The sequence below is a fragment of the Pleurodeles waltl genome, chromosome 11, assembly GCF_031143425.1.
Source record: "Pleurodeles waltl isolate 20211129_DDA chromosome 11, aPleWal1.hap1.20221129, whole genome shotgun sequence".
Taxonomy (NCBI): Eukaryota; Metazoa; Chordata; class Amphibia; order Caudata; family Salamandridae; genus Pleurodeles; species Pleurodeles waltl.
This window is the reverse complement of record NC_090450.1, coordinates 349,470,691-349,494,927: the sequence shown is the minus strand read 5'-3', so window position 1 is coordinate 349,494,927 and position 24,237 is coordinate 349,470,691. Positions and strand designations below refer to the sequence as shown.

At 41.6% G+C, this 24,237-nt stretch overlaps 1 protein-coding gene across 10 annotated transcripts in view; it reads right to left on the bottom strand.

Moving 5' to 3' along the window:
- The window catches only part of PASK (PAS domain containing serine/threonine kinase), a 1,088,660-nt gene that overhangs the window by 571,274 nt on the left and 493,149 nt on the right, over window positions 1–24,237 (bottom strand). For all 10 annotated transcript variants that reach the window (XM_069213654.1, XM_069213650.1, XM_069213651.1 and 7 more), the window contains one exon: window positions 13,452–13,633. In XM_069213654.1, coding sequence (XP_069069755.1) covers window positions 13,452–13,633 — 182 coding nt within the window. The remainder of the gene's footprint in view (window positions 1–13,451; window positions 13,634–24,237) is intronic.

The window sequence follows — 24,237 nt, the reverse complement described above, 5'->3', positions numbered from 1 at the left end:
TTCTGAAAGTGGGCTACAGCACCCACAATATCGGACTGGATGAAAACCATGGGAAAATGTGTGATAATGGAAAAAAACAATATCGAAAGCCATAGACTGCCCTCAAAATTACAAAAAGATGTGGGGCAAGTGGTGGGAATATTATGGCATCCAGAATGTGTAGAAGCAATCTGTCTTTGCTGAAATAGTTATTTGGAAAGATTGCCTATGGAGCTGTGTAACATGCTGATGTTCCTTAAAATACATAAAATATGGTTAGTAAAAAACATTTTATCCTTAGGAGTTTTTCTATATTTGTATAAATATTGCTTTTAGTGTGAGTTATGGTCTGGATGGCTGTTGAGCAATTTATTGATTGTGGTCCTAATCATAACTCTCAGTGGGTTTTTTTGGATTACATTTGTAACCATAACTGCAGTTTTCTGTGTGTTTTTAAGTGAAATTCAGCATTTGTTTCAAACATATGCTGTAATATTAAAATCACAGCTAACCATAATTTCATTTTAAGCTTTTTTTCCAGTGAATGGGTGGATCTGTTGATCATACACACATCAAAAAGTTCTATATGGGGAAGGGCCACTGGGCCCTAGCTGTCTAAGCTCTGCGCTCAATCCCCGCTACACTCGGCCAAAGGACATGAGCAGCTGAGGCATGGTCAAGCGCAGCTGTAGTACTTGAAACTCATTTCTAATAGGGGGTGTACATGGCAGTAAATGTACCAATGCCCTTCCCCTATTGCTCTACTCATTTCAAGTACAAAGTGCTCTAATCGTAAGACAAAACTTAGAAGTCTAAATTCAAATGTTACCATTTGACTTGGGCAGAAGGAAACAAATGACAACTTTAGGATGCTTTATTAAAAGTGTCTGTGAGTTGGAGCAACGGGAGGGGTTTGCTTTGCAGTGATTTAACAGAGTCTTTCTATGCTACATAACTTCAAAGCGTGTTTGAGTAAAACAAGGAACACTGTTAAAATTTGGTGATACCTTGAGGGAATCTTATATCTGAAGGCCAAGATCGCCTTAACTTTTCTTCCTTCCAAAGTCCTTAAAACGAGTACTGTAAGAAATCCACTTACTGGTGGAAGCATTAAGTAAGACCTTGCCGAATTTTATTAGCCTTCAGAATAACACGTTAGCTATGGAGGGTTAACTAGAATGCCACTGTTCCTTGTGATACTTCATGCTGCCACAAAAACTCAATATCCAATTAGGTCTCAAAGATAAAGAGAAAATGTTTAATGTGCGAAGACTTGGCATAAAATGATGCTATTGTGTTACATAAGAGCACTAAGAAAAAGGAGTAAAAATTTCATAAAAATAAGGAGTAGCCAATATTTGGGTAAGTTCTGTGGCCACATCCACAAATTGGAATTTCTTTGTGTCCAACTGAGCACAAGAGAATCTGGTCAAAGGTTTTGGCTGAGGTTGAAATCTGTTGGCATAGTCGAATGGCCCTGGTCAAGAGTTTAATGGCTCAATTATGTGGAGGCTTCCTATAAGATGATCCTTTCTAGTAGAGGACGATTGGAATGGCCTTACAAATGTACAGGGCTTACAGGTGGCTGAATCCTCATATCACTTCAAAGCTGGTGGAGTCCAATTCAGAAAAACACCACACGGTGCAGCGCTGTTAGATTCCTCACCATTGACAACTTCCTCCTCTTGCCTCCTCAGCTACTGTCTTGGCAGGATCTACTGTAGTCCTCCCTAGAATTCAGATCCACCAAGGGACAGTCCTCTGAGCAGTATCAAGGTCTTCGACATCTCTGTGCCTATTAGTGGGATCGGTTCCCAACTGAACAGGAGAGAAGAAATGCAAATGCAATCAAGCAGTCTTCCAGCAAGGCTCTTCCCAGAGCTTCAGGAATTCTCACTGCGGTCTTCTCAGATTCCAGGTTGTCCTTCTTCTTCAAGTCTTATCTAGGTTTTCCCTTTTGGTGAGATTAGGTAAGGCACATACCTGGCTTCTGTAAAGCGATTTATCATAGCACTTGGATTTCAGGTAGGGCAGAAGAGGGGCCAGTGGATGTCTCGTACTCTACACATCAAAGGAGCAGGGGAGGGAATATTGATTTCAGAGATCACCATTCAAATTAACCCCTCCTAATATCCTGCATTATCTCCAGCCCAGAAGAGACAGCAAGATCTGGTGCTCCTAGGATAACCAAAATGGCCCTTGAAGTACACAGAGTAGGGCTTATTAACTCTGGGCTAGCTAATCTAATTAGCATGCCCTTTGCCAGCGACACAGCAACAAAAGGAAGGAACTAGGTAAACTATTACTGGTTCACAGGCCAATACCTCTCCATGCATGGATTAGGCTTAAGGGGCCCAAATCATTGACATTCATGCTAAGATGTGATATTTACATGGCTAATGGACTGAGACAGAGGGTGAATGGGGAAATGTATTTCAAATATGAAATTCAGACAGCTATGTCATGACTTACGTGCTGCTTTAACCTGGAGTCCGCAGAACGAGTGGCGAGGATCTTGTTCCTGAATGTTCGGCCTTGGCCCAGGTAGGGGCGACTCTTTCTGATAGCCACGGTGCTGCAGGCAATGGATACGCCAAGAGCATGCTGTGACCCTCAGAAGTAGTCCCAGAGGGAAAATAAAACCCTGAAAGGGGAAGAAAACCTTCAAAAGAATAGATTCCTGAACAGGAACAAAATGAATAGGTAATTACAGGGAAAAAAAATACAGGAATAAACACTGGAGCAAACGAGAACCAGTAAAGAATACAAAGAAGCAGGAGCGAAGACACCATCCAAACAGAAAGTGTTGCAGCGCAAGGAGAGAAAGAATCACAGCCCTTAAATACCAACAAACAGGAAGTACAAGGACACCATCTTAGATAGGGAAAAACACACAGAACATAATGGACCAGGAGCCACAGAGAGTAGGGAACAAGGAATGCTGGGAAGAGAGGGGTAATATGGGAAAAGGAAAAAACAAAGGAAAGCACAACAAAACAACATGAAAAGAAGAAGAAAAGAAGAACAGGTGAGTGGGGGAGGTCAGACCTGCCTGGAAGCGCGTCGCGCTAAAAAAGAACGAGGTCCCATGCCCAATTTGGGGCCTCGTAATGTGCACAGCAGGCTGGGGACGCGGCGCGTCTTCAGACCGCGTGCCGAGGCCCGAGCCGAATGGTCGGCTCGTGCCGCGCGCAGCGGTGCGAAAAGCTATTGCAAAAGCTTTATTATGTAAGTGCATTGTGGAACACTGTGGCTCAAATATACTACATTGCTCTACGATGAAAGAAAACATAATGGGTCATGAGTGTGTGACATGCAGCTGGGACAACTATCATGACCTCCCTACCGCTTACTTTAGAAGTAGCCCACTCCTGAAAGGAAGCCACCTATCCTCCTATGGGGATAAAGATGAAAGCCTGATGTGGATGTAAAACACAAACAACCATTGGATTGGGTATTAGCCAAGTGGATATCTAAACACTGGGTGCCCTAGAGCGAGAAAACAAAAAAAGCAGGTGAGATACGTCAGAAAAAGTAAAAACTCCTCACAAGTACCAGTTTTATTAGATCATACCTACTCTCTGTACTTAAACGTGTGTAGCAGCCTACACCAGAGTACGATACATAAACTATAAAGACATTTCTTCTACTGGCAAACAGAATGCATCAGTCACCATGCTCTATTTTTTTTTTATATGATCATCCTCAAAAATCTTTCTTGGTTTCTTTGTGATAACCGTGCATATATAGCAGTACCTTCATCTCTCTAGGACACACTTGGGATTGCCAGATACCTAAATGCACCCAAACAAAGAAAAGTATTTTTTGATCTGGTAAGAGAAAGTCAAAACATGGTGCCTGGCATGCATATTTGCAAGCAGCCATCCTGTAATCCTCAATCAATAAATCTCTACGCACAAAAAACATTTAATGATGATGCTGACAATTTCACTTATATTTGTGGTTCATGTTATCAAACAAATTAAATGATGAAAAAAGCAAATAAAAATCATGTTTTTTCATTCTTAACACCGCTTTGCTACCTAACGTTGGGTTACATTGACTTACAGGCAATGAGCTTCATGCATGGAATCCTTCTACCAGTATAAGCAATGTAAGATGGTAAGCCATTTAAAACTGCTTATATATTACAATCAGACACTTTTGTGCAATGATATACACAAATATATTCTATTACAATAAGTGCATTCATTTGAAAATGTATGTTAAGTATCTATGTGGTGTCTGTATAGCACAAACTTAACTAAAAGGCAGTGGAGTGCTGTACAGGTCAAAGACCAGCATAATGCCGAGTGATAGGACAGGTAGCTGAATTTTGGAAGCAGAATTGTATCAGTACTGTATTGTGATGCACTGGTCTGTAAAGTGGTGCATCTTTGACTCGTTCCGAAACTGGAGCAGCATTGGGGAGGGTCCTTATGGATATGGGTATGGTGCTTCGGACCCTCAGTGCATGGACAAAAAAGGGCTGCTGCCTTGTTTTTTACGTCTTACCTATAAAGCGCTACAAGACATACTGTTTACTATTCATCAACCCACCCACAGCATACCATCATTTTCTTTTTCGCTGTCACTCTCATTTGCAAACACTTGACTGCTTACCTTCTGTAGGCTTCCCTTGGTTTCTTATGTTAGCTCCTCTCCTGTGCATGGACCATGTACATGCATTCTTCCTCATCCTTGTTCTTTCTCAGATTTTTGCAATGCACTGTTTTTATTTTAGTGTTTCAGTAATATTCATGTGGCTTATTATTTATATTGCTTTCACTCTTATGTTTCTATCAACGTTTTAGTGATAGTAAAATACCACCTGGGCACATTAAATTATGCTGTTTTCACCCTATCTGCTTTCTCTATGTATGCTTTAGTTACCAACACCCACAACTGTACTACTCTACTGCACTGTACACCACTCTGCTCTACATAACTCCATGCTATTCCAGTCTACTTGCACCATTCTATTCCAATCTACACACACTCATCTACACTACTCAACTCTATGCCACTCTTCTCTACGCCAATGTGTCACTCTTCACCACTCCATAAAGTGCCACTCTATGCCACTCCACTCTACTCTACTCATATCCACTCTATGTCACCCTCTTCTATGCCACTCTACTCTGTACCACACCACTAACTTTTAGCATGCTGAAATGTAGCCATGCTGTTGTACAACATGGCTAAAAGACATTGGTAAAGCCCATAGCTCTCACATAAGCAAGACCTAACAGTTTTGCCAATGGTTGTTTTCTTTTTTACACTTCCTACTCTTCAGTCCGAAGGTGTCCTGGCTGAAGGTATGCCAAGAGCCACTAGAGAAGATGAGCTTGTTATGTATGCCCTAAATGCCCTGCCAATTAAAACAGAAGTTCCCGCTTTTGCATAGTTATTTCAATGCTTGAATCATGCTTCCGTTCTTGAAGTGTAGTGGGAGGTATGTTTCTCTTGCTCAGCCAAACACAAGCTGGCAGTTGCTCTAGGCACATCCCTCATCCCTTACTCTTGTTCTCCATCTCCAAACATATTTTAAGGTTGCCTAGTCATGAATGAGTGTAATCAGTTTGGTCACTCTAGGTGACGGTTATCTTAACGTAAGTTTAGACATAGTGCATTACATTGAGAGATACAGTTGGGCAGGCTCCAAGAGTACAAGGCTTCAAGTCCTGAATGGTTTAATTTTGGTGTTCCATCAATTGTTGTCTAGAAAGTTTGAGGATCAAAAGAAAAGCTTATTAGAAGGTCTTACATCGGTATTATCTATTTAAATTCACACAAACACACCTAGGCATGCTAAAGAGACAATGAAGGTATGAGGTGGAAAAAGGGACACTATTTTACATCGGATTGTTCTGCTTTGAGTAATAGCTACAATTTAGGAAATTGTAGGGACCTATCTACAAATGGATCCCCTACTCATATGTCTAGGTGTTCGTAGTAGGAACTGTGGGACGTAAATTAATAACACTCATTTTAAAAGTTACCAAACTGGTTACATGAACTTCATAGAAAAACATCATTGACCTTGCAGATCCATCTATATCAGCAAATGTGGCACTCCATGGCAGTAGAAGACACCAGGCAATCCAGTCAACAAACGAAATAGCTGTTTCTGAAGCACCCCAAGTCAAATACTGATTATATAGCAAAGAAAACCCGTAGTAGACACACAATTAATTTAACGCCTTGGCAGACATGGACTCAGCAACAAACTACTGCGTTATTATTGCAAATGGAAATTACTAAAGTGGAATTGCAATACAACGGACTGACATCCGCCATATTTCTGATTGAGTGCCGTTGCCCACCAAACACTTAATAAGTCCCATAATCCTTCAACTACCATGTTCTCTAATCATAAATTATGCAAATGCATGCACTCCTATACAATGTACTTGAATTTGTGTATACTCTGACCGTTTCTGGTTTTAACAGTCCAAGTTTACGTGCCATGATAAAATATATATGTATTTGTTCTATTTCACCAACAATTTGAAATACGATGAAGGAGGTTATTAAAAAGGAAAAACAAGGGAAATTGACAACTGAATGTGTTGCATTATACCTTCCGCTAGTGTCAAACCACATTGGGGAGGGGCAATTGGAGGTGTCTGTCCAGTACTGACAGGACCAATGGTGAGTGTTTGCAATCTCTTGGTCTTGGCAACTGGACAATGCTGTGGCTGGGTAGCCTGCCGACATGTCCCCGGACAGGGTCTTGTGACACTCAGGAGTTACAGGCGCACATAGGCTGATCATGAAATCTGCAGTAGCTGCCCCACATGGTACGGTCACAACTTTGACGACTGCAGCCCAGCACAGGCTGATGACTAGGCAGATGCAGACCCACACCAACTGAAACCAACTTCAGCAGTTGTAGCAGCGAACAAGTCGATCTCTAGATAGATGCAGCACTGCATGGACAGAGTACAACTTGACAGTTGCAGCCATGCACAGGCAGATCTCTGGGTAGAGGCAGCCCAGCTCAGGTAGGGTACAACTTCAGCAGTTTCAGCCTCACACCAGCCGATATCTGTGTAATGGTGGAGTTGTGGTTCCCTCCTTGAGTGCCCTCGGTACAATGGTCCTCCAGGGTCACTATCCAGCTATGTTTTTTCTGTTATCCCACAATCTTCACAGATGCTCTGCACCTCCTCCTCACTGCACACTCTCTCCTCTTTCAAAGTAGGCAGGCTCCTCTTCCACCTCTCTGCAGCGCGTCTTTGGTGCTACAAGACAAATGCACAGCTTCTCCAGCAAGAGATCCAGACTTCATATGATGGCTCCTTATCTATCTGTGAGGCAGACATCAGCCATGGTTGAACAACAGTCCCCTGAGTACTCCGTGGAGCACTACCTTCCTGTGCCATAGATGACTTGTAAGTGATACAACACATGGGGTAGTGGGTTCCCACTTCTATACAGCAAAAGTAGACAAGGCATGGTAACCACTGTCTGAAGAAGTAGAACCAGTTTAGTATGGTTCTCGTTTCAAGTGTGGCCTTCAGCTTGAAACACCCACAATAGAGGCACAAAGAAGTGTGAGGTTTCTGTACCTAGCTGTCATCAGCCCAGCAGAAGGAATAATTCAGAAAAGACAAAAAGTCAGACTTACCTAAAGACTCCCTCGCCTTTCGTAACAGAATCTGCAGTCCTTTCTCTCACCACCAAAACCCACCAGATGGTAGTGTTCAGGAAACTAACCACCAGCTCCTTGCTGAGGCCTCACAAAAAACCTGAAGAAGCTCTGTCACATTGCCCCTCATTTCAGTGGCTACACCTCTTCTCTCTAGCTTCAGGACATGAGCAATGCACTTCCACTGTCTAAGTGCACATTCCGCATCTCTATCTTGTGGAAATTAAAGGGTATCTCACCGCCCTACATTACTCTGGCTCACTCACACACCATTTATACACCAAGGAAGATACTAACAACATGCCTAGAACTGTAATGTTTGTGCAAAAGACAGTGTAAATGAATGGAAGCAGAACTTTACATGAGCAGGCTTCTACCCCAGTGACTTAGATAAAGTGTAGTCACACTATCAATATTCACATCATAGCATGATGCCTGCACTATTCTATATACTGGACCATTGACAGCGAGAGTAGCCCACTGTCATCAGGCTGAGGGCAAACTTGGGGTGCCATTCCAGTTCATAGGGCAGGCTCAGAACCTACATGTAGTAAGAAGCACGCCTAGGCCTCTCTGTACATGCTAATTTAGTGTGACGTCAGGGCTAAAAATCAAGGGTCAGGATGCCAGATACATTCAAGCCTGGGAAGCATACCTGTATCCCATGCAGGGGACCATTCATGTCCCAACAACTAGTCAAAGGATGACCTTTTGGAAAACACATATGGTTCCCACATTTCAGAAATAGCTTTCAGAAATGCAGACATTTATTTGAAACAAAAAGCAAGCTTATAAAGACACTAGAACCACAGGATCATCAATAAGTTTAAGCCAAACACTCTCAATAAAGAATGTGATTTGCTGGTCCCCTGAACATACGAGCACACATTAAAAAAAAAAGTGGTCTAAGAGTTTGTGGAACAACATATACATGCAAGGTATTATGGTATATGCAAACGTATTTGTTAAGCTCTGAAATATATTTGCTTGTATTGAGCTGATGCGTCTTTATATTTATATATAGATGCATGTTTTTTTTTAACTCTTTTTGTTCATTAATCACTTTGAAAGCCACCTTGCCTGGAGGTGCATGGCGAAGTGCGTTTGGAGATGGCAGCATCTCTTCAAGCTCTGGATGAGTGACCTGCTAAATTGACCTTTTCACCCACCCATGGTTCAGATCAGAGCCCTGTGAGATGTTGGAGCTTCATAATCCGTTACTGCTACAGTGGAGATACTCCCGGGGGCCACTGTGAGCATAGCTCCAAGACCAGAGCAAGTTTTGAAGGCTACCCTCAGCCCTCATAGGTCCATAATGTGGTGGCCACCTGGGTAGGTGATGGAGCTATGGGTCTGGCCCATGACAGCACAAGACACTATGAAGGATTCGACTGGGGGTTAATTGAGGATGTCAGTAGTTTCCCACCGAAGTGGCGACGGTGATGAATAAATACTGAAGCAGAAACTCTCTCTGTCCTGCCTTCTTCATCCTCCCTTCTGTGGGCTTTCACCTGGGATCTGCAAATAATTCTCAGCCTTAGATTTCAAAAGTGCCATGAACACGGAAGAGTGTGCATGTGGCAATCCCTAAGGAGGCAACTGATTTCTGCATGTGACATCCTGAAGAACACACATCTGGACATGTTAGCCAGACCAACTTGGTTGAAAGCAAATATGAGGCTTCAATTTGGAATGGTGGTCTGGTAAAATGTGGAAGAGGTTGGTTTCAACGTCTTCCATGTGCAGTGTGGGGCAAACAACTAGTATTTCATGAGGAAATACAACTCCAGATGTAGTTGCTAAACTCAGAGATTCTTTTGGCTCACTACTTCTTAGGTGGAAGACTTCCCCTGAAGTGACTGGGGCAGAAATGTAGTAGTTTAAGAGGAGGCTTTGGCAGTTTTATCTGAAGGTGTACATTCTAAAGAACTCCCTCCTGGTACTTATATCTACACCCACCCAGATTTCTTCTATTAATTTTATTTCATCCATGCATTCCATTCTTTCCTGGCCAATTATTTTACTTATTGGGACCAAGACTGCCACCCTGGACTTCCCCACACACTCTTTGGCCTACCCTCAATTGCCCCCATACTTGGTTATTTTTGTTTCCCATTTTTAAATCTGTCCCTAGCTTCTTGGTTTTACACCCTCCTCCTAGGATGTCTGGGTTATCTACAACATCTAGGCTACACTAACAGGCATGATAGTGCTTCCTTGTTGAGTAGGGAGGGGCTGACTGGATAAAGTGATGTGGGTGATCCACACACCATTGTTCTTTGGTGGTTACTTTTGTGGAGCACCTGTGGAGATGCTTGTATATTTTATTTTGCCTTTATCCCTTTGGGGCTATTGGGACTATAGCACGAGCAGCATTTATATGTTATGTATGGCGCTTGACCTCAATGTTCACTACCGAGTTACTGTGTTGAGTTATAGTGTTGTTTGGTGTTTTCATCGAGAAGTATAAACCTCAATGTTTGCTTTTTAGACTCAGACATACTTGAATAAAAAGAAAGGTACAGACCAAGATATTAGCACTTTGTGCTTAAACAAATAATTGAACAGAAGAAAAAGAAAAAGCTTGAGACCAAAATCACTGGTCTGCAGAAAGGTTAGAAAATGATCACAACTGGTATTTGGCCAAAAATATTCTTTACCTTTAAGACTCACATGAGTTCAGGGGAAAAATAGAGTTAGCAACAATTTTCAATAACGCCAAAGAGAACTGATCCTAAGAATCAGAAGCAGAGTGCCTTCCCGATCTATCTGCGAAAAAGCAGAGAGAGTAATTGTAAGAATGAAGCTCATGATACTCTGTGCACCTGTGCCATCCTGTGTCCCCGCAAATTATCCTGTATTTTTGTTTTTTTGGTAGCAATTTCTGTGCCCAATCATTGTGATGGATCTCTAAAACTGCGAATTGGTCCTCCTCAGGGGCACCCCTTCGTGTGCGTAAGAAAGAGAGGCCCCTACATTGGACACCACACTACGTAATGTCAAGGGGTTGCAACCTCCCACCCCCAAATCAAACCACATTGACCAACACCCAGGTATTTGCAGCACAGTATAGTTTTGGACTGCAGTATCTACACTCCAGGCAAATGCCTACTGGTCGCTCTGTGTAAACTATATAAATGCTCGGCACAGACACATTCCCCGTTCGCAATTAATTAGTTTTAATGTTTAACAATTTAGGTTTTGTATACAATTCTTTATACTGCAATTCTGCAATTTTAAGTGTTTTACATAACAGATTTTTCCCAAACTTCTGAGATACTGTTTACCACCTTCCGAAGGATAGAGGGCTAGGTTTGCCAGATTATGACCTTTACATCACCATGTTTCAGCAGCAAACATTCAGTTCACTCAGGCAGCCTGGTGGCATGTTCGAAAAATTCATCATAGTATGCAGACTTTATGCAATAAAGTTTACGGTCATGAATGCGTGCACACAGCCATTTGCGATCACTAAAATTGCACCCACTGCATGGCTTACCCCAATTTGATTACAAAGTTTTGTTTGTGAGAATGGTGGCTGCAGGGTGAAGCTTAGAAGCTGCCAGCAGGACAAGGACAGACTCTCTTATTTTCGTTCCATTGCCACAAATAGTAATTGCACGTTTCCTGTGAAGACTGTATCGGACTATCTGCATGTAAGCAGTGACCTCCCCACTGTATTCCTGGAAGAGGGTAAGAGGGGCCTAGTCTGACTGGAAGCATCTCGATGTATAGACCCTGATGGGCAGGTGAGTGTTGCTCAACAACCAGGTCTTGGAAATATAAGCTAGGGCGTCAGTTTAGCTCACTGAACATATCTTGGATACAGACCAGTGTAGACGGTGGGTTCAGGTACATGGACCTGAGTGATGCTGTTTCCTCATTGGGTTGAGCCCCTGCTATGGCTCTGCTTCCCTTCCTGCTGCATACCTCACTTGCATGGAAGCCCCCAACCAGAAATAAGGACAACGCTTTTAATCCCTCTCACCCTCTCACTAGAGAAAGGTTTTCACTGAACTGTAGATGAACTGTGTAACCCTTTCTCTGAGAGCTGATTTGTGGCTCAAGCTGTGGGCTCTTTGTATTTCCTAAACCAGCAGAGCTTTCTGCAGAGGCCTGTGTAAACAGAAAAAAACACTTAGTTAAATAAAATGAATTGTTGTACAGCCTTGAATTCACTGGAAACAAGCACACAGTTGCATTTCCTCTCCTCTGTTTTCACCCAGCACATGCAATGTGAAGGCTGTTTTTCAGTGAAATATAATGCAGGCCTCTCTCATAACTCTGATTGGCTGTTGCCAGCCAATCAGTGTGAAGGTGTGTTTCACAAAACTGAAAATGTGTTGGTATGACTAAGGGATGAGGAATGAGGAGTAGGGATGATGGATGAGGAGTAGGGATGATGGCTGGGGCATGAGAAGTAGGAATGATGGAAGATGGATGAGAAGTAGATTTGAGAAGAAGGGATGAGAAGTAGGATTGATGGAAGAGAAGTAAGGATGATGGATGAGAAGCAGGTGTGATGGAAAAGAAGTATGGATGAGAAGTAGGGATGATGGAAGAGAAGTAGGGATGATGTATGATGGATGAGAAGTAGGGATGAGAAGTAGGGATGAGAGGCAGGGATGATGTATGATGGATGAGAAGTAGGGATGATGGATGAGACATAGGGATGAGGACTGAGGGATGAGAAGTGAGGAATGGATTCTGTACAAGACAAGAGCATCTGAACCAGAACATCTTGGGCCCCCGGGCCATGAGGCTGCCCAAATTTATGGAACAAAATCTACCTAAATGTACATCAAGAAATAGCCATTTCTGCCCAGCTGCAGAAACTCACTTTCCCGAACTCTTAAAGTCAGTTTGCTTTGCCGATTTATCTGATTGTATTGTAACTGCCACTGTGCTTCCTTTATTTCAGCTTATTTTCCGTGATCATTATAGTCATGAATAGTAAAAGTTTGCAAACCAGAGACAGTTTTAGCAAGATGACGGCTATCTTTGATTCTACATTGTTGTAAATGTAACTGGTTAGCAATCACAAACAGTACGTTTGTAAACATTGTTGGAGTCGTTCCTATGTTCTCAAAACCGCATTGCTATTGTGCGGTGTTTTCACTTGTAGGATAATTACCGTATTTGTGATAATTTCATGATTGGGTACAGAGTATAGGGTTTAGAACCAGAAGTCCTGGTTTTATCACTTTATTGTGTAGTAATACCATGTTAAGGTATTTTGAATGACATTTAATTTCCATTCATACTGTAGATATTTTTATGCATTTTTAGAAATTTTTTAAGAGCTTTCTCAAAACTCTAGATGGGCATTCATACCTTTATTGCAACTGTGATCAGCTTGCTGTACTGTATGTCAAATCACCTTTCATTGCCTCTTTGAGATAGGGCTTAAATGTTTGTGCACGTCTAGCCCGATCATCAGTGAAGCCAACTTTGTCGTGGAGATAATCCCTACGGTCCAAGTTAGTGGGAAAAACAGCACTTTGACCTTTGATACTGGCTGCTTGTACCAGTGGTTGATGTCACCTTTGATATGGAGAGAAGGCCTCACAGTATCCTTACCTTCAATGAGTCAGGATAAATTGCTTGAAATAAAAACAAACAAAATACAGTAAATACAGAACGCTCTGCAAAAAGCAGGGAACCCAGGGAGATGCACAGTTCCTTTTACAAAAATAATACCGCTTTGATTCCTGATGGACAATGGGTGGTTTATTAAGCGAAGGCTAATCAAAAAGGTGGCAACCTATACATCCTTTAAGGACATGTGCAGTAAACAAATGCTTCCCAGACTACTCACCTCACCAAGGCTGAGTGCCGAGATCTCTGCAATTGACTGGGAGGAAGTTGTTAAACTTGACAACAGGAACTGCCTTCGAACTGCAGCCTCCTTTCTACTCTCCATAAAGTCTTTCAGTATCCAAACGCAGAACAGGGGTAGTGTATCTGTTAGTTCGACTCGCTTCACCTGAAAATGGATACCTGCAAAAACAAAACTCATGACATTGCAGACATTTAAATGAAAAGCACATGTATAAAACTAACACTGTCTATGGCTTCAGGAAGGCTATTGCAAACTGTTGGTCATTGTCCTAAGTATGATGGGGAGTATAAAGTGGGTGCCAAAGAGGTACTGGAAGGTACCATAGTCAGCAAAGATTTAGTGAGGTGGCTAGAAAAAAGAATGTGTCTGCGAGAGACAAGAGGGATAATTCGATTGAAAAGGCCGAACTCAATCTTACTAAATCACCTATTTCAAATGAGTAGGGAAGGAATGAAGACAGAGAACAAAGAATATCATTAACATTGCTTGGCAGACGCGTTTCAACTAAGGACAATGTACTTAAGTAAATCAAACGTTATTTTTTTTTAAAACTTTTTTTTAAATGGCTATGTTGTCGCGATATATTCTCTGGGTGACTAATCAAACACATCCAAGTCAAAGTGACTTTCTATTGGCCTGTAACTATTTTCTTCTTAGGTGTGGTGCAGCAGATTATAACAAGCATTGCCTTTGTCAACATATCTGACTTATAAAAATAAAAATTTGCTTCTTAAATCGTCATTGATGGATTTAGGCACTCAATAATTTTTCACATATGCACTCAGTCACTCATGCATCAATTTGTCTACCCATCGACTCATTCTTGCATTCATCCACTTACACAACCACAAAAAACACACACACATTCAACAGCATATGCAAGATAAATTAAAAGAACACAAGTAGAAAAAAGAAAATATGCTGCTGCCTAAACATAGCGGACATGTGTTTGCAATAACAAATAAAATTAAAACATATCAGCGGTTGGCTGTGCTACAATTGTATTGTACATAGTGTATTGTTGTTTTGAAACTCCAATATGCTAGCCAAATTTAGAACCAATGTGCTGGCCATCTAGAAATGGTAAAACAATGACACCTTGGACAACGTCATTTTATGGTTGTTTTCAGGTTTAGAGAACGAGGCTGCATGGAATGCAGCACACTAAAGAATAATTAGCGATAAGCAAATATCCCATTCACACTAAGGAGCTGCGCAGTGTGCTCTAAAAATGGGCAGAGAAACAAAGAACTGTATAATTACTTACACCAAGAGGAAATGGAAAACTAAAGGACTAGCCCACCAGCTTTCGCAATGAAGCACACTCATTTTAAGGCAGATACACATAAATAATCAGTGCATCATTCAAAGGCAGGAAAGGCCAGTGGCTGAAGTAGGGTTTCCTACTACCCCATGCTGTATGCTCTCATGGATGGAAGCAGAGTATAAATTACACTCATACGGACCAATGGCAGAAGAGAGCTGACCCAAAGCCCCTCTATGTATGACATTTGTTTATTACAAGATCCTGACAGACAGCTAAACTATTCCTGTAATCTAAACCATTCTACGAGCTGTTCGGTTTTAAAACTTGGGAAAAGAGGGAGTTTCACTGTGAAACCTTAAGGAACTATAATGCCTTGATATTGTAGTTGGTCTAAAAAACCTTTTTATGTCCCATACAGTTCCTGGCTTCAGAAGATATTGAGCCTGCACTTGGGGCTCGCCCCTTTAAGCAATGACATGTGGAAATTATTATTTTTCCCACCCCGTCTGATTTCTGTACAAGACTAAAGCCTGCTTGAAAGCCCACTCGATTGCATATTTTTCTTTGTGTTCTTCAGGTACCAAAGAGGGAGTGGCTTGCATTATTACTGTCTCACCTCAAGGTGCATTCCTGATAAATCGTTAACCAGAATAATACCATAGATGTCTGATAAATTCGGTCAGGATATTGCTTTTATTCTCCATGGTATGTTCCCCATAAACAGAATTTGTACATCATGAACACTACTTGGAGGATTTACATGTCCATCTGGTTTCTCAACCTGTACATGTTCTTTTTTGGAGTCAGTACCAGATGCTCTTTGATTCTAACCTGGTTATTGCTTTTTTAGTCTAACACCCTCTTTGTGCTATTTCTAAGAGGTTTGCTATTTTAGTGGATTAGTAAATAAACTGCCGAACTCTGAATTTCAAAGGCGGTGCGGCCTGCATTTTTGTTTTCAGAACAATACGTCTGTACTGTTCTGTCTGAATAGTCTGCTGCTTCGGTAGAAAGCTGTGAAAAAACCCACAGCCTCTGACCTGCCTATGAAGGCCTCTGCCACGCGGCAACCTTAAATTAGAGTGGGTGCTGAAGTTCTGTCTGATATTACTGGCGCAAAGCCATAGAGCTTGTTGAAAACCATTAGGATAAACAATAAGCAAGGTTTAGCCAGAGATCTTGTTAATCACTGTTAAAAAATAAGCATGTGGTGGCAAAATGCCTTTGCAGCCCCTGCTGGATTGTTTTGCAGTATTATTTTCTGAAAGACGACTAACATACACAATCACTTATCTTCCAGAAAGTCTGCTTGTTAGTAACTCACAACAATGTTATGCTCAAGCAGAGATGTTTAGCTATCTTTAATGTATTTGGATACGCTTGATTATTACATTTGCAGAACAGAAGAACAAGCTAGGAATGTGCTTTCAGTTATTCACTTTTTCACTTACTTAGGAAAAAACACACATTGCATACTGAAATAAAAATCTCTACACTAGAAAAAATAGGTACAACAATTTGCCAATTAGTATGAAAGCAGAGAGGGTCGATCCTAGGCTTATGCCTGGGTGGACGGCAGATTATGTGCTACTGAAGACTACTTAACAATAACCCTAATAAACTCAAGTAAGATTGAAATGTCTACGATTGATCTTGATTTTCTTCTGTAGCCAAATTTCACAAACTTCAAACTTCATTAAGAAAGTCAACAGTTTAAAAAAGGTGATTCTAGTGCGTTGTAAGTCAGATAACTATCATCAGTGCATTTTTGATCGGTGGATGCTCACCTCCTTTTCAAATTCAAGTTTATGCCTTGATTGTAAGTATTTGGCCATTTTCTTTCAGCTATTTACTATGTTGATGATCAGACTTGCAGCATTCAGCTTGTAAACTTCAATATCTTGCAAAGCCAACATATCTTGCTTTTTATACAAACTGCATATGTGCATGCCTATGCTTGTGTGCATTGCTAAGTTAAAGCTAGACCTACTGGACTAATTTTGTGGAATGTCCAATGACGCGAGCCCTTGCCAGAACGTGTAATGCAGATTATGGATGGCCAAGTTCCTCAAGATGTAAGAGACAGTGTTTCTTCAAACAGAACCACCATTCAGGAGGTACGACCAATGAGCAGCTGGTAAAGTGACAAGTGCCACCATTGTAAGCAAAGTGGCACCCTCGAATCAAGAGGAAATTCAACAATTATTTTGAAAACATTATCAAAATATTTACAGGTAAAAAAAAGCAACATCAATCAGAGATTAATTCAAGACCACTTGTTGCAACTTGTGCTGCCACATCTATCAGAGGAAGATGCAATGGAAACAATAGCGAACCTCCAAATATAAGAAATTGTAGAAGTTGAAGCAAACTTCCCAAATGGCAAAGCCTGTGGAAAAGATGGGATCCCTTCAGAGTTTTACAGTACATTTTCAAAATCTCTTACGCCTCTCATTAGACAGTTGGCAAATGAACTGCAGACAGGCAAACCGCCAACCCTGATCATTTTCCAATGGACACATTGTTAACTTTCTAAGGCAAGGGAAAACGGGTATGAATTCATGCAGGTCCAAAACCTTATTCAATTCTGGTTTTTCGATTAGAGCTGATGTTTCAGCTAACAGATTAGCACACTAAATATCTACACAAATCCATCTGAACTAGGTGTCTATAATCTTTTCTTTAGTAAGAACTACTCATGTTCAAAGAAAATCGCCCTATTGTTTTAGTATTGTAACTGTGCCCATATCAGACAAGCTTAAATTAGTGGCTACCCTATGAAGGATTGCTAGCATTGATAACCTCTGTGCATCAGGAAGGGTTGTTAGTAGTAAAATAAAAAAAAAGCTTTATCAATGTGGAATGCCTCTGCATGGGTAATACATAACAGCCATAGCTGCAAAGCCCCTGGCACCAAGACAAACATAGTAGTAGTAAGTCTCTGCAACGTTGCATAATTTATCACTCAAATATCAGCTTTAGAAATATTTTGGAAATTCAACATTTGTTCTCCAAACATTAGCTTACGGGTTCTGAAAATACACACAGTTTCTTCTTGAATACATACTTTTCAGTTTGGAATACATATAAATCAATCTAACCAAGCAAAAGCTTCCAATTTAGTAGAATTGACTGTACAATGGAGAGCTACTTACAGGTAGCAGGTGAGCCACCAGTAGCCACTAGCTACTCGCTGGAGAATCCTTATCTGGACCAATTGGTTTTTTTCATCAATGCCAACTTTTTTTTTTATTGATCTAAGAATACTTGTATCTCTGACACAGTCCTGTTTCTCTAAACGGAGAAAAACTTTGACCTTCTGAACTGGGAAATACTATGATGACATTAAATTAATCTTGATACCCATTCCCAGTTTACCAGGTTAATCGCAAATCTGTATTCATTTTTTCAGAGCAATAATTATTTCCCAAGATGCCAGATTAATCACCATCTCTAGAGCAACTAGGCAGGGCTGTCCTATGTCTCCAAGGCGTTTTACATTTTGTTATTGAACTGCTAGCAATTGAGATGCATTTGGAAAGTAATATTTTGCCACTGTATCCTAACTTCCCTAAGAACTATTAGGCACTGATGATATTGCATTATATTTGAAAGCCCACTTACATAATATACAGTGTGAGCTAGATTTGGTGGCAAAAACTTCAGTAAAAGGAGGCTACAAAGTTTATCATTTTAAAACAATGTTTACTTTTTAATTGTGATGGAACATTTTTGCCTTGAGTTATATATAGGTTTCATCAAATGGTTCAAAAGAGATTTAGGTATTGTTGTAAGAGAGAACTTTAAACATCTATATTCCATCAACTACAAGTTACTTTTGGACAAAGCCAGCTTAATGTTTAAAAGATAGAACTTGCTTCCACTAACATTAAAGGGTTGGATTTCTTTGATTAAAACGTCTCTCTCTTCATTATTTAATTTCTATTCACCAGTCTTCTAAAGTTTTATAAGCCACACTTTTGCCTCAGTCAAAGTTGTGTTTACCAGTTTCCTCTGTAACAATAAAAGTCCTTGCTGAGCTTAAAAAGAAATCTGCACTGTGAAAGAGTAGGAGGAGTTGGCCGCACCGCAATTTGGCTGTCTTATGTAGCTGCTTTTTTTCAGCAGTAAGCCCATTCACTTTCACGTCAGGTCAGCATAACTATGATAACTTCATCTTAGATGGCATGATGAAAGAAGCAATCCCAGAGATACTATATTTGTTTAAAACACATTGGAATCCTACAAATGTTACCTGTAAGACACTCCTAATGTCTTGCGTCAGAAAAGATAATTTTTTCAAGTTCTTTAACATCCTAAACCATAACTCACAGCTCAGACTGATAGACTGTGCTATTATTGTTTTCAGTTCTTACTCCTACATGCCATAAAGGGCAGGCAGGATAATGACTTTTTGTGACTTGCTGAATTTTGGTACAACAGATTGAAAGCTATACCCATAGCTTCTAGAAAATGGAATGATATATTTTGGCTTTGATTTACCCAACTAAAGTCTATCAAGGTCTAAGGTTGGCAAATTAACTGACAACATACCAATCCTACAAACATTAAGGATAAGGTGTTCATACAAATACTTTCAACACATGATTTATACTGTTATAGTTCGTGAGAGCACTCAGAACTGGAAAAAAGAGATTTGTTTACTCATTAGTGAGTGTGTCTGCACTCAATTTTACTACACTCAGGAGGGTAGACTTCCGTGGGATGCATTTTTATAGCAACTCACTATTGTACCTAACATCTTCCATTCTTTGTAATGCGGGGGGGCAAGTAATGATCCTAGCTGCTCCAGATGTGCATAGGTTATATTGGGTGATTGGCTACATATGTTCTGTCTTTCCACAGAATTGTACTAATTCTGGAAAATGAGTTTAACGTTGTTAGCTCCAGAATTGGTATAGAATAGAGCCAGAACCAGAGGTAGAGCTTTTTGGAGGCTCCTCCTCCAAAGTATCTTTTACCAATATACAACTTAAGCACCTTTTTATGGTCATTGTAGCAGCCAGATCACTAACAATTGGAAGACATCCATTTCAACTAGATTTGAGGATTGGAAAGATAAAATGTTGAGAGTCATATCAAAAAGCGTACATCTATGCGAAGTGTATGGGGCAGGTGAACTCTGGAGAATCTGGGCCTCTTTATTGCACAACAAAGGCACAAGCTTTAAGCAAAGTAGTCTTCTAACCATTTATTGTGATTGGCTAAATCCATACCAAAATAAAATTTAAAAAATCTGGATTTAATTAACTAGTGCATACAAAATGCTGTGCACGCCAATGTTTACTTGCACTGAAACTAAAGCTAGACCAATTGATGTTGCCGAAACTTGTTTGATTTAACCCCATACCGTGTGTGCCCTTATATACGATTGCATGTGTATATAAACATGTATGCATATTGATGTGTGGTTTTTGAAAGCATGAACAACATTGGCCTCAACTAGTCACAGACTCCGCACTCTACACAGGACACACTCAACCCCATTTTCTCGGCCGCAACAGAGTCAAGTACAGCCGTGTCACCAAGCTCACCTGGACAGACCATGCTATCGTCCACTTCACCATCACATGATCCCCCAGCACTGCTTACAAGCTGCCCAGCACCTCATACAGCAGCTGGAACAAAATATCAGAGAAATAGTAGACTGACCCCTTCAACACCTCCCACCCTGACACCGCAACCAACCTAGAACAAGCCATCAAGAACTTCTCCGCCTGGATCATTAATTGCACCGAAAGCGTCGCCCCCATCAAGCCCACCAAACTCAAGGAACCCAACAAACAAGGCAGAAGGTACACCACGGAACTGAGAACCGCAAAAACGCAACTGCAAGCAGCTAGAGAGGAAATGGCGCACCAGCAAGGAGCCCACAAACTACTGAAAGACAAAAAGGAGGGCCATGGTCAACCGCATCGAAACTAGCTCGAACCACTGCAAAGAACTCTTCAATATCATCAGAGAGTTCTCAACCTCTCAGCCACTGAAAACATCATCACCCCTTCTCAGGAACTCTGAAACTTCCCGGTGGACTTCTTCCACAACAAGAGCTCCACTGTGAGAAGGTAGCCTCTTTCTAGCATGGTTACCCCCATTTTTGGCCTGTTTGTCAGGGTTTGTCGGTGTGTCTTTACTGTCTCACTGGGATCCTGCTAGTCAGGACCGCAGTGCTCATAGTTGCGGCCTACATGTCAGTATGTTTTACTGTTTTGTCAGTATGCTTGACTGTGTCACTGGAGTCCTGCTAATCAGAACTCCAGTGCTCATGCTCTCTCTGTTTCTAGATTTGTCACTATAGTCTAGTGACTCCATATTTCACTTCAAATTGGCATACTGGACCCCCCCTTATAAGTCCCTAGTATATGGTAACTAAGTACAAAGGGAAGTGGTTAGCCTTACTTAGAATAGGGTTAAAGCCTGATTTAATATTCAGCTTTTTCCGAAGTTTAATCTCTGGCTGCCTTTTTACTAAGTTGTCCCCTTTTTTTTCCACTCGCCGTCTGCTTCCCCCGACCCCCCCCATGTGGGGACCTGAGAACAATCCTGAAAAAGCCTCCTCGCCGCCCCCGCCCCTTATTATGTTGCTGCTGAAGTAATGCCGATGGAGGGCTTCTAAGAGTTGCCCGAGCCCTTCGATTAACCGGCGTCATGCACACACAGCTCTTACCGTGGGTGGATAAGATGAAGTAGCCGGGATATAGCAGAATGAAGTCAGAGTAGAGCCATCAAGAAGAAAAAAAAAAAAAAAAAAAGAAAAAAATATGTCCTCTTGTTCTCTAAACACCTCACAGGTTACTCTGAAAGTTTTGCTTTCCCTTTTTTTCCCTTCTTTCTCCTCTTCTCCCTCTTTTTTCCTCCAAAGCAAAGCTGGGGGATAGAAATGCCCTCTGAAAACCAAAAAACGCACGTTCGAGCTGCCAAAACAGGCTGGCAGCGTCTCCTTCAGCCTTTGGTTGCTTCCGTCTGTGTTGCTGGGTAATCAGAGCAGCTCCCCGCGGTCCTAAGCTCCGACCGCTTCGTTTACACCCCCGCTTCTGTTTCGCCTCGCCTAGTCGCGAGGGGAAAGGGGGAGAGAAGGAATGGGCGCAGCCTGGCACCTCGGCGCTGCCGCCACCCTTGCGCGCCGACCAGAGTTCAGGTGATCTTGCGGTTGTTAGAGGGTGGTAGGACAACTTCAGCCTTAGCACCTTTTTTGAGGAACCTTCTGGGAGGTGCAGATATGCTGCCCTCCCGAACCCAAACCCTTACCCTCACCCCCCCCCGACCAGAGGTGGGGAGAAACAGAAACGGCAGTAATGTAGTGGCTGTTTCAGTTAAATCTGCAGACGCACCTACCCCTCAGTCGGCTGTAGCTTTAGAGACAGAGACAGCAACACAATCACAGGATGTGGTGCTTCAAAACCTCTTGGTATCATTAACAAACAAGATTAGGGGAAAGTTTGAGGTTTCTCAGCATAACCAAGAGAAAATCAGGGAGTCCTGTGCAGCCCTGGAAACTAAATTGAACATGTTATCCAAGAGAAGTAGCCGGATCGAGACACTGTAGTCGCGGAGCAGGAGACACGGGTGTCCGCCAACTCTCAGGGTATTGCGCAGTTGGTTCGTAAGGAAAAAGTGTTTCAAGAAAAGTTGGAATCATTAGAGAATAATCTGTGGAGGAATAACATCAGAGTACTGAATGTTCCTGAAGGTGTGGAGGGCGAGGATATCAGCGGCTATGTGATAAGTTTGCTTAGGAGGTTTCTTCCGTCGATGGCGCATATAAACATGGAGGAGGATATACAGAGAGTTCATTGAGACCCTTTCAGAAGGAAGCCTGATAGAAAGGTCCCTAGGAAGATCCAGGGCTGACAGTCAGATCCCCCCGTTTCAATGTCAAGGTTGGATGAAAAAGGCTGCGTTATATGCAGACGATTTAATGATTTATACAGGTGAATTGACAGGGGTTTTTCCTAGAATTGTACAATGTTTAAAGGATTTTGGCAAAGTGTCAGGCTATTTGGTAAACCCGGATAAAACAGAAATTATGTGTTGGAACACCATGTTCAATAGTCCCTTGGTTAAACAACAAATCAGATATTTAGGATACAAGTTTCTGCCAACCTCTGTGAAATACCCAAGACAAATTTTGATTTGGTGTATATAGAGACTCGCAGATTGCTTAGAATATGGGCGGGCCTCCCATTATCTTTTCTTGGGAGGGTAAATATTCTTAAAATGATTATCCTCCCAAAGTTTACCTTTGTGTTTAATGCAATTCCTTTGGAATTTATGAAAAGTTGGTTTAACAAACTGCAGGGAGATTTAATTTCATTGGTGTGGACTTCCAAGGGGGTTAGGATTGCATGGCAGAAACTATGTAGGACAAAGGGGAAAGGTGGTATTGCAGCACCAAACTTTTATAAGTATTAGTTAGCCTTCCATCTGAAGAATGTCCGGATTTTGCCACGTGATAGATCAGAATATACGGTTTTCTGGTTTGGAATGAGCTGTTAGAGGCTGGTAGGTACTTTTTATACAAGTTTGGCCACCCTAAATATTTTTAAAAGAACCGATTGAAGATCCTCAGGGACACTGCCAGGGTGTGGTGGCGGGTTAGACAAGCATTAGGCATTAAGTACTATAGCTCCTTGGCTCCGGTGTGGGATTCCCCTGGCACCCCAGAATGTTTGTTGGATAAATTATCACTTCCGTTAAGGGGGGTGGGTTGCTGGGGACAGTTTCTGGAGGATTCAAACATGGTGGTCTGGGATAGGTTTGAGGGAATAACCGAACATAGGTCTTCAAAACGAAAAATCATTTGTTTACATTATACAGAGCTTATTGGTCCCATCCAAGGCTATCAGGGGTGGGGAAGTCCGTTAAAAGCTGTCCACGTTGTGGGGAGCCTCAAGCGAATGACATTCATGTTTTGGAAATGTAGCAGACTTGGAGGTTTTTGGTCTAATATAGGCGCTATCCTTAAGTATGTGATAAATCCTGATATAGAGGTAATTCCCATATTAGTGATCTTCAGGGTAGCTCCGGAGGGGCTTAAATTACTTAAATCCCAGCGGGATCTGATGTTTCTGTTGATTTTACTAGCTAGGAGACAAAAATGTTTGATGGATCTCCACTTCCCTTCCTTCTGTATCTGTTTGGTTGACTTCAGTCAATTATTATTGTCGTTTGGATACCCTTGGCCCCCCTGAAAAAAGAGAGGATAGTTGGGAAATTTGGGAAAATGTTGAACAGTGTGAATTTTTCCTTTCTCTGGTCCAATGATTATTTGCCTCCTTCTAGTAGGCCAACCTTGTATGTCAAGTGATGTATTTGGCGGGCCTAGATAACATCATACGTTGGTTTATAAGCATATAGATGTGGATAAGACCGGGAGAGATGAGGTTATGTGTGCCTCCTCCTTTGTGAGGAGGCACAGGTTTGATGACCCTCGTTTGGAAGAACGGGCTTTTATGAGGACAAAAAAAAAAAGGG